This window comes from Pempheris klunzingeri, chromosome 8 (assembly GCF_042242105.1).
Source record: "Pempheris klunzingeri isolate RE-2024b chromosome 8, fPemKlu1.hap1, whole genome shotgun sequence".
Lineage (NCBI taxonomy): Eukaryota > Metazoa > Chordata > Actinopteri > Acropomatiformes > Pempheridae > Pempheris > Pempheris klunzingeri.
In genome coordinates this window covers 26,668,610-26,679,772 of record NC_092019.1, presented here as the reverse complement: position 1 = coordinate 26,679,772, position 11,163 = coordinate 26,668,610, and the positions used below count along the sequence as shown (strand labels likewise).

The following is an 11,163-nucleotide window of genomic DNA, read 5'->3' as shown; positions in this document are numbered from 1 at the left end:
ATCTCGTCAGGGTTGACTCTAATAGACTCTAAAGACTCTAATATAAAGGGAATTTTTATCAATAACAGGGAACATAAAATAGCGTTGTGTGCGGATGATGTATAGCTCTATGTCAGTAACTCAAATGTCTGCTTACCTGCCCTTTTGAATCTCCTTGACAGATTTGGCACATATTCTGGATATAGACTTAACATCCAAAAAACACAGGTATTAACATTTAACTACAATCCGCCATCTGAACTAAAACAAAAACTGCCCATTGACTGGTCTCAAAAGGCAATTAAATACCTTGGAGTTTGGTTAACTCATTGCCCCAGTAATCTATATACAAAAAATTATGAAACAGTTAACAAGAAAATCAAAGAAGACCTTAGTAATTGGTCAACGCCCCTGTTGAATTTAATCGAGATCATAAAAATGTCTGTTTTACCCAGACTTCTATATCTATTTATGTCACTCCCAGTTGGAGTCACAGCTAAACAATTTCAGGAGTGGGACAGGCAAATTTCACGATTCATTTGGAATGGGAAAAAACCAAGAATCAAATATAGTACCTTAATTATCAGTAAGGAGGGAGGGGGTCTGTCTCTCCCTAGCCTCAGAGACTATTATTACTCTTCCCAATTAAAAACTATAGCCTTTTGGTGCGACAGTGGTTATGAAGCAAAGTGGAAGGAGGTGGAGAGCGAATGCAAGGATATTCCAATAAGAGCAATGATTGGGGATTACAAATTAACCACAACTTATCAAGAGGATTTGAACCCCTACATCTCATTTAACTTATATACTTGGTTTGAAGTAATAAAACAACTAAATTTATGTGACCAGGTTAAAAAATTTAGGTGGATTGCATATGACACAGAATTCAAACCCAACAAAATGGATTCTACATTCAAGCACTGGGTCAATAACGGTATTAATACCTATTGCAGTATAATAGAAAAGAAAACATTGCACAGCTTTCAGGTACAAAGAGAAAAATACAATTTGGAAAAGCGTGATTTACAATTACGTCAATATTTTCCCCTCCATATACACGCACACACATGCACAAACACAGGTAGTATACCTGTGCATTGCAATAAAACATACCTAAAATGCTGTACAGCCCCCTTTTTAACAATTACTTTAAGAATGTCAATCGCCTGGAATTACAGTGGAAAATAATGCCTGACAACTGAGTTGTACTGTGATACTGTGTTTTTTTTTGTTTGTTTGTTTGTTTATATTGTTGTATGTTCTGTGTGTTCATTTGTGTTTATGAGAAAAACTAATACATTTCAAGTATAAAAAAAAAAAAAAATTGATTACCTTGGTAAAATGGCACATTGCCTTTCTTTCTTTATTTAGATGACCTGTCAGACTTGGCTTTGGTGCTTGAACCACCACCGTCCTGAAGGGTCCTACAACCCCCCAAATCTCTGAAATAATAACAAGGGCATGACCTCAGCGCTCTCAGTCAACGCTGTGGCCATGACTGCAACTGTTTAAGTTATCTGAATGAAGACGTTACTTTGTGTGTTAGTGCAATAGTAGAAGACTCCATGCAGTGTTACAGAGGTAGGAAAATGAGGAAACAGGATGGCTTTGTCAGTGCTGGAGTCTACATACATACAAGAGACTTAAAGTTAAATACCAGCAGTGGTGAGTATGTAGTCTCACCACAGCCTGTCTGATCCTCTATTGTCTTCTTTTAATTCACCAATAAAATGACCAACAGACCACATTCTCTTCCTCTAGCTCATCTCCATTCCATGATCGAAATCCATGACAGGTCTCTTCTCTGGTGTGAAGTCCCTGTCCATCCTCTCCACGTAAAGCTGCAGAGTGCTGTAATACTGCTCGCTCCTGGAAAAGGTGTAGTGTGCAGAAATCTCCTCCCATGCTTTGTGGTTGGGGAGAGGAAACGGAGCAGGCTCCTTGTTCTCAAAGAAGCTCTGCAGGTTTCTCTCTGCCAGCTTGGTGGCGTAGTCCACAGCGAAGGCATCAAAGTGCTCCTTCTCTTTTTCCATATAGCGTTTCCAGAACGTGAGCTGCAGGAAGCTGACTTTGGAGCGACAATTTGTGTAGCAGGTCCCCAGGAGTCCAGCGATGGCCGCGGTAATGATGATACACCAGCCCAGGATCTGCAGACACAAGGGAATGATATGTACTGATGGACACTCAGACCTATGGAATCCCACTAGAGAATACATGTATTTAAATAAATACTGTTGCAGTGTGGTTCCACTTAAACATCCCCTCTACTGAAAAACATGCTTTATGGTCCTACTTTTGCATTCAAACTGCCAATAGGTGTTACTGTCCAATTGGTAGTTTGATTAAGATTTGACAATTTCTTAAAATAGATAGATAGATAGATCCCAAAAACCAGTCAACTTTTCCAGGATTATACTATACTATACTACTATACTATACTGTACAGTGTCTACTGACAACAATTTGACAAAATAATCTGAACTCAAAGTCCATTTACTGGCTTTTCTCTGGAGTTTTTAACACCATCTGGGAGTTTGCAAAATGAGAGGGAAATCAGCTCTCTGTAATAACATCTACATCACCTTCAAACCTGTATATTTTGTCTGACTGATAGGAGCCACATGGTCAGGGTACCCCCAGGATCCAGTGACCCACATGAGGCACAGCAAATCTCTGCTGCTTAATCTGTTGCTACCTCCCAAACATTAAACCGGTGTAGTACCATGTTGTCCCTTTTACAGACTTCCAAGAATGCACCAGATTTATGGCACCAGAGCCATAACATCCAGAAGATTATGTCCTTATGTCCCCTGATTCATGTAAAATCAGACCAAGGTCGCAGCACCACTCATCAGACATGGACTGAATCATATTCAATGTAAGCTTGTGGCTTAAAGGGCTATGATACGACCAGAAGCACACACTAGAAAACCGACTCAAATGCTCGACGTGAGGCAAACAGGTGCAGTTTATTGTTGGACATGATCAACTAAGACAGGGCACCAAAAACAGACACAATCCAAACATACTTAGCGACTTGACTGAAAAACTCTCAACAAGATTCTAACACTGACTAGGATGCTGGAACACTCGACACAAGAGCACAAGACGATCTAGCACAAGACAGGGAACAACGCAGACCATATTTACCCCAGGGAAGGAGGCACATGTAGAAACAATCAGGGCGGGGCAGACAATCAAAGGAGTGGGAAACACTCAAGGGCAGGAAGTAAAGGGACCTGAAACGAGAGTTCCCTTCTCAATAAAATAGGACATACAAAACATATGAACTAAACTTAACAAACTTGACAAGACATGGCAGCAACAGGCTGCTCCAACAATTACCACTCCATAAAGCTAGAAGACTAACAAGAGACAGATTACAAAAACAATGAAAACTGAAAGCAAAACTGAAGCATCAGAGGCCGACATACCCTGTCTGCTAGTCTGTGGTTTGGAACACAGTATCCTACATTTCTCTAGAGCCACAGAAGACACTTGCTTTCATTTCATTCATGAGTTGGACTCCCTGTTGGACTGATGTTCTGTGCCAGGTGTGTCTCTTACCTGTGACTGGGCCCTGAACATCAGCAGCAGCTCCATGCGCTTATCACTGGACAGTTTGGACCGGTCACATGGTACTCGGGCCAGCCCCTCCACACACTCCACAGTCATGTTCTTACAGAACAGTTTCACCACCAGGTTTTGATCCAGACCACTGATAGCGCACTCATAAAAGGTCCCGTTGAGCAGGGCCACAGAGAGCCACATTACAGGAGCCACACACGCCCCAACGAAAATGCTCATAAACACCCTTAGGCAGCCGATGCAGTTCCCACGGGGGCAAAGCTTCATGGGATTGAGGCAGCAACCAGTGTAGAGCCTCCACAACCTGGTATTGAAGAACAGACCAAAAATCAGCAGCACTGCAGCCGGTCCCAGCAGGAAAGTCAGCCCATAGGCAAAGTTCTGTTCACGGTTGCACGGGCACTGAAAGGAGACCATAGAGAAGATCCGCTCCCCGCCTATAGTCAGGAGAGCCATGAAACTGTAGCCAATGGTGGCTTTCTGGTTCATGAAGAAACGCAGGACAGTCTGGAAATTATCCATGGTGTCAGCGGGGAGGACACACTTAACTAATCAAAGTGAAAGACAACGACAGAGAGGGAAAAGTGAAAAAGGTGAATGTCAGTACAGCCTGCAGTTGCTCCTGTCGGCACTTCTTTCACAGCTGAAGACAAAACAAATCTGTCAAGCCTGTCTGTGCCCCTCCCTTTGGCTGGCTCTCCTCTCTCCAGGCTCCTCCTTCAGCAAGTCTGACGCTCCCTTCCACCCCCCCACGGCATCTTTACTCACACCCTGCTGTTGATAGGAAAGGCACAGTTCCAGTAGTGAAAAGTTCCACTTAACTCCATTTCCCTTCTCTTTTCATGTTTACATCCCTCTTTATGCTTCCCTCTCTATCTCTACCCATCATTAACAAAAATCCCACTGGTCTGCTTGCCATGATTAGCAGTGCCTGTCCTTTGATGCGAGTGGATATGCAGCACATCATGCTGGGGATGATAAGGAGACACACAAAGAAACACCAAGAGGAGTGAAGCAGTGACATGCTCCTTTTTCTGTTTGTTTTAATGTGAAGCAGCTGTTGGTTAACATGAAATGAGAAGTATGACAACTTGATTGGTTTCTCTTCATGTGCATGCATTCACCACACACAACCAACATGTCTCGGTTCTGCTTGTCAGCAGCTTGCATGCAACAAGGATAAAATCGACCATTTCTATGTGGAATGACAAAACATGCAAAGAGGAGGAATACAAATGAGAAAGCCAGAGGGGAGAAACATACACTCAGGGATTCATGCAGAACAAGAGCATTGATTCATTCTACTGAAATATTTCCACAGAGAACAAGCTATGAAAGAGAAACACAGCATCAGCAGCAGAGTGATCACGTGATCTTGGTGGTTTCTCTGATGCATTCCCACAAGACCGTAAACCACTCTGAGAGCATTACACAGGAAGTTGTGAAACATCCTCAACACATCATTATCTGCTGGCACTAAGTCCTGAGTTTACCTTTATGGCCACTGTGTACAGGGTGTCAATATTTAAAATAAATAATTTACCAATCACTGACGCTCATATGCTGAACGTATGTATGTGGGTCTGTGTGTATATAGTCTACCAGCAGTGGACAGGAAGTGGTGGGGATGACGTGGTAAACTGGTCATTTGGTGCACAACCGGCACACATAACTGTTGCCGTTGCTCATGTATAATCTAACTCACTGATCTGCTTTCAGTCATGTTACCAGCTGCCCTGTGAGTTTACACAGTTGTTGTCCTTCACAACATTCGGTGTCAGCTGTTCCTTTTTGTAAGACCTACATAAATACAGTTGTTTATTACTCACCTGACCAGGTTTCAGCTGTCTGCTGTTCAGCCTTGTTAAGCAGCATGGCTCTGAGGATGGGAATGTTGGTCAATCCACACTGAAATATGTCAACAGCTGTTGGATGTATCACATTTTGATAGACATTCATAGTCTCAAATGACTTTCATGATCCTGGAAATGTTTATCTGGTGCCACCACAGAGTTTGGTTTTATCTTAAATATCTTGACAACTCGATTGAAAATGAGCTGACGACATTGATGTTTCCATCAGGATCAATTGTTACTAAGTGGCAGATCTCTTAACTTTTTCATCTAGCACCATCATCAGGTCAGAATGTTTCTGTGTCCAACAGTTCAGGATAACGGTTCAGCCTCAGTGGCTCAGGAGGTAGAGCGGATCGGCCATTAACTAAGGTTGGTGGTGCAATCCCCAGCTCCTCCTGTCCAATGTCAGAGTGTGTTTACAAGAGATGCTGAAGCCCAAATGGTCAGGCCAGCACCCTGCTGCCATTGGTGTGTGTGTGTGTGTGTGTGTGTGTGTGTGTAAATGAGCAGCAAAACATACAGCACTTTGAATAAAAGCACCATACAGCACAGAAGCTGTCCCTGGAGCTGCTCTGTTACTTTCCTCAGCCAGATGAGTTCGGACTGAGCTACAGCCTCATGTGATACTTCTCCAACTTTTAGGCCGCCATCTATCACGACGATATTGTGATGATTATTATGGTGATGCTGAAAATGATGCTGATGATTAGAATACAGATCATGTCACGTATTGTCCACATTAAACTCCATATAAAAGGGTCAAGCAGTTGCATGACTGGTCTGTATGCTCTGTTTGATGCTTAACCCTGAAGAACCCATGGGGTCAAATTTGGCCGCTGTTAATTGCTGCTACCCAAAATGAACAAACATAAAAAAAATTGTCAAATTTAACTTCAAAAACCAGAGTGCCACAGAAGTCTCCAGGGTTAAGCTCTTGGCTTTCTGGATTGAGCGCTCAGAGCCAGACCTGCGCTGTGTGCAGCTCACTGATGTTATAAGTATAATCCATGTATCAGATAACTGGTCGACGTCATCTGATGCTGAAAAACCTCCTCACACCGCCATCCTGCCATCATCCACGAAATGAAGAACAGCAGGGTTGTCATCTGCAGGCTCGCTTGACTTGACAGACATCATCCTCATCATCCCGTCGTCAGTCTCCTGGCAGTTCTCCACATACCGGTGCAAGGTGCTATAGTAGTGGTCATTGGTACTGTACTTGTAGAGGGAGGAAATCTTCTGCCAGTCCTTGTTAGAAGGGGTGATGATGTCTTCAGGCGGCGTCAGGCTGAAGAAGCTCTTCAGGTTCCTCTCAGCGAGCTCTTTGGCGTGCTTGGCTGTGCAGGAATCCATCATACTGCTCTCTTGCTCAGCGTATACCTTCCAGAACTTGAGCTGCAGGTAGCTGATGGGGGAGGTGCACCGAGCAACACAGGTCAGCAGCAGGCTCGACAACATGACTGAAGCGATGAGCAGCCAACCCAGAATCTGTGGTCACCATTAATACACGATACGGCTTAAAAATCAGAGTTAGGAGACATTAAAATCAGTTCAAACTCTAAGTATTTGTCACACATTCATGGCTGAAATGAAAGGAAAAAGACAGGATAGAATAACCGTGAACAATGGTTTGTAACTTTGCATGTTAAAGGCTACGACTGACAACAAGAAGTCATAGAACACTGCCTACATTTCAACACTACAAGGACATGTCAGCATGTCAGTGTCAGTCCTGTGGGGTACATTTCCTGAGCGTGTGTGTGTTTTGTCAGCTCTGTCTTTGCAAAGGTTCAGAAAACATTTCAAAAATAGAATTAAATTTTGGTTCAAGCAGCAATGATCAGTGTCCAAGTGGTTTCAGACAGGTTCTCCAAAACTGAGGGAACAGTTGTAAAATTTGACATCTTAAGAGCACAAGGACAAAGCAAAGGTGCAGATGAATTGATGTATGATGAGATAAATGATGGAAAAATCTTGACTGAAACGTAAACTTGATTGTTACAATAGCACCTTATGGTCAGTGAGTGTCAGTGTTATGTTTTTGCTGCACAAAGAAAAAAAGCAGAAGGAGAAAAAGCAGAAGAAGAAGAAGAAAAAGCAGAAGAAGAAGAAATAAGCAGAAGAAGGAGAAGGAGGCGAAAAATATAGAACTTGCAAGTTTTGGTGAGTGAAAATTTTTAACAATTTTTAAACTAAGGTATTTCAATGTAATTATCTTTTCATGCCCACATTGAGTCTTCTCTCCTGTGGGGCCTGGGAGCACAGTCATTTCTCATTTCATATTCGTTTTTAAACTATAACCACTACATTACTCTCCATGTATCCATGTGATTTTATCCCTGTTTTCCTCTCTTCATTCTTTATTCTTTATTCCGGAGGGTCCGCTGACGGTCAAAAGCATGTGATAGATAAGTCAACAATATGACTGGTTAATGTTATGACCATCCATTTGAATTCCTTTGAATAATCATGTTTTTGTCATGTCAACTGTTTCTATGGAGGCAGATGCTCTGTCGCCATAAAACCATGTCAGTGTCCTTGACAGCTCAAAAATATTTTAAAGGTCATCAGTCTGAATTATTCACATTATAGTATTACATTACTGAATTAAGCCATAGACCATCTAGATTCAGTGTAATTACAAATTCGGCTGTAATTGATATTTGATTTGTGGGTTATTTACATCTTTTAAAAAAGTACACGTGTTGTGGCCACATACTCTTGTTTTGGGCTTCATTCCATTTCAAATTGCCACCTGTTGGCTGTAACCCACATTCAAACACCCCGGTATCTTTTAAGAAAAGGCTATTTATAGCTTATGATTGTAAAATGTGAAGTTGCTCATATAATTTCTTACGTAGAAGAATATGTGGCTGAGGAAATGAACTTTTCAGGATGTCAGGATGTTGAACTGTTGGCAGTCTGTCTGAGAGCCTTCTACCAAGGGAGGCTCCTCACATCGTCGCCATTGTTGTTGTACATTCAACCATGAGCCGGACATCCACACCGCTGTGGCGAGGATAAAGAAACAAGGTGAAAACCCTGATGTAGCTCAAGACCAAGGTGGTCTTCAAAAGGAAAGTGGAGAGAAAGCTGCAGCAGAACAGCTCCAGAGAGGTGTTGATGGTATGAGGACTAGCACTGGCTACAAGCAGAAGATCATTCAGACCACAGCAGGTGATGAGGACTGGGCCAATGAGTTCAACCGGTTCTACAATATGTTTGAGATGACGGCCGGTGTCTGCCCTGCCCATGCTGACACAGCCTCACCCATCCCCTCTTCCACCACTTCACTAATTTGCAGGTTTATAATTCAGCATGATAAGTGGCTACACGCATGGGACCAGCTGTTGTAGAGAGCTCTTCAAAAACTTAAAAAAACAAAATTCCCTAGAGCTTCACTATGCAATCAGCACCACAGTTGTAGTTCTCAGTTTAGTTAATTAATAATTACACTGCATCTAGTTGATCTATGTTTATGTCAGATATTTAAGCTACTATTCTGCAGTTCTTAAAGTTTACAAAGTAGGGTTGTAAAAGGACATATGTGGAATGTATAAAATGTCTAGTTAAGGATATAATAGTATCATAGTAATAATAAAAGTTTATAACGTAAAGCAAAGCAGATGTGTTCGTCAATGAGGCTCATGAATAATGACACTTCTGCTCTGAAAATCAGATGAAAAAATTTGATTGTTTTACAGACTTGAAGAGGAACTAATTCAGACTGATGGCCTCACTGAGAGTCTGCTGTATTGTTGAGCTGTCAAGGACTCTGTCATGTTTTTATGTAGAGAAATGTTTAACAGGAAGCAGCGACAGTGAGGAAAAGTGAAGTGTCTTCACCTCACCTCACCTCACCCATAGCTTTGGCTATTGAAAAGTGACACAACATGATTTTTCAGGATGGAAGGTGGTCAGAGCATTAACCGGTCGTATAGATGACTTACAAAGGACTTGTTTTTGAAATAAAGAGGAAAGCAAGGAAAAAATCTGGTGGTTAAATGTTGAGTAATGCAGCGGTTATAGTTTAAAAATGAATATAAAATGAGAAACAACAGCACAGCTTCTGTGCTCCCAGGTCCTACAGAAGTCCTACCAGCAGGAAAAAGACGTGACAAAGCCATGAAAAGATAATCTTGGGTTTAGAATTTGGGACCAGGGACATGAAAAAAAAGAGAAATTCGTGTCCACAGAGACGAACTCATAGACTGAATCACGTGACTATTTCATGAACTTCAGTAGGTTGGTTGGCATGTAGGTCGTCTCAAAACGTAACATCATAACAGCAGCCTGTTGTGGAATGTAAAAGATATGCTGTCAACTCCTAGCACAGGGTTAGGTTTAGGTTTATTTTGATAAGATTTCACCTTATTATCAGGATATTTTTTCAGAATTTGTCCTATATCCTGTTTCATATGCATATCAAAACACAACATTTGAATCTTCATTTAATATTTGTGCTGATATAATATAAATATCTGTGCAGCTGGCCTGTGAAAGCTCTTCAGAAGACAGGAAGTCATCAGAGGATCAAAGCGCAGCAGCAGCAGCAGCAGCAGCAGCAGCAGTACGTGTGTGAGCACTGACCTGAGACTGAGCCCTCATGACGAGCAGAACATCCTCTCTGTCTGCCGGCAGGACGCTGCTGCCTTTCCCGCAGGGGAACCTGTACAGCTCCCTCTCACAGTGGACCGCAGAGGTCTTGTCCTCACACAGAAGCTTGTTGTAAGCGCTCACATTGGCCCCGGTCATCGCACACTCATAGTAGTTCCCGTTGAGCAGAGCCACAGCCACCCAGCTGGATGGTGCCACCAGCGCGGTGTAGCTGATCTGGACCAGGATCGCCCCGTTGGCCACCAGCCTCCTCCAGCAGCACAGCTTGGCCTTGTGCTGGCACACACCCGTCAGCAGCTTCCACGTCCTCTTACTCAGGATGTAACCCAGCAGCAGCAGAGCCAGGGCGGGCACCAGCAGGAACACCATGCCGTACAGGAAGTTCAGCTCGTTGCAGGGACACCTGAACACCACTGAAGAGAAGATCTGCTCACCTCCGGCTGTCAGCAGGGCGACCAGGCCCAAATTTAGATTGGTCTGCTGGTTGGCAATTTTCAGAACCGTCTTAAACTTATCCATCTCTGACTGCTGTGTGGTAAGGGCACTTCCACTTCCGCTTTTTAACGTCTGCTTGTCGTCACACACAGCCCCCTAACAACAGCAGTGATTTATTGATGGGAAGGATACACCCACTGCGTAACACAGTAGGCACAGTAGACCGCAGTCACTGTGCGTGTGTTTGAACTACCGTTACAACAGTGGTAAAACTTCTGATGCACATGATGCCCAAACAGCCTTAAATCACAATCAACTAAAAGATTTGATGATGATGAAAAGGTTTGTTTGGATACAGCTTTTGATTCGCATTCTGTCCTCCGCACTGTCCTGTCCTCCACTGCATATGATGTCAGGCTGGACAAATGGTCAGTGAGTAAACAGTTAATGACATGACATTAAAATTAAACAGTTCCTCCGTTTAGCAAAACAAATTCTGCACACATTTGAAAAAAAGTGAAAGAACTGTGTTTTTTGAGGAGTGACACAATTACCTGATATTTTGTATAGTGTATGCAACAACATCATATAAAAAGTTTCTAGAAGTATCAATCACAGGCATGATATTTTGACATCAATGTTCATAAAGCCAACAATGTTCATTAAAAGTGACCTGCTGAATGTATCA

General features: G+C 42.7%; 2 protein-coding genes across 2 annotated transcripts; both read right to left on the bottom strand.

Moving 5' to 3' along the window:
- Positions 1-1,316: 1,316 nt before the first annotated feature.
- Positions 1,317-4,319, bottom strand: LOC139205874 (calcium homeostasis modulator protein 5-like). Its single transcript, XM_070836214.1, has 2 exons — positions 3,547-4,319; positions 1,317-2,126 (listed from the first exon to the last, which is right to left on the bottom strand). The coding sequence occupies exons 1-2, from the start codon at positions 4,087-4,089 to the stop codon at positions 1,737-1,739; spliced, it is 933 nt and encodes a 310-aa protein (XP_070692315.1). The 5' UTR covers positions 4,090-4,319; the 3' UTR covers positions 1,317-1,736.
- Positions 4,320-6,452: 2,133 nt separating this feature from the next.
- On the bottom strand, positions 6,453-10,595 carry calhm6 (calcium homeostasis modulator family member 6). The gene is made up of 2 exons (XM_070835902.1): positions 10,014-10,595; positions 6,453-6,911 (listed from the first exon to the last, which is right to left on the bottom strand). Exons 1-2 carry the CDS (start codon positions 10,557-10,559, stop codon positions 6,477-6,479), a joined length of 981 nt encoding a protein of 326 aa, XP_070692003.1. The 5' UTR covers positions 10,560-10,595; the 3' UTR covers positions 6,453-6,476.
- Positions 10,596-11,163: the final 568 nt, after the last annotated feature.

What these genes read in the sequence shown, in the direction of transcription:
- calhm6 (XM_070835902.1), bottom strand. Translation starts at nt 10,559, where the DNA reads ATGGATAAGTTTAAGACGGTTCTGAAAATTGCCAACCAGCAGACCAAT. An exon ending in TCATGAGGGCTCAGTCTCAG is followed by an intron (nt 6,912 to 10,013) that starts GTCAGTGCTCAC and finishes TGGTGACCACAG; the next exon opens with ATTCTGGGTTGGCTGCTCAT.
- LOC139205874 (XM_070836214.1), bottom strand. Translation starts at nt 4,089, where the DNA reads ATGGATAATTTCCAGACTGTCCTGCGTTTCTTCATGAACCAGAAAGCC. An exon ending in TGTTCAGGGCCCAGTCACAG is followed by an intron (nt 2,127 to 3,546) that starts GTAAGAGACACA and finishes TTGTGTCTGCAG; the next exon opens with ATCCTGGGCTGGTGTATCAT.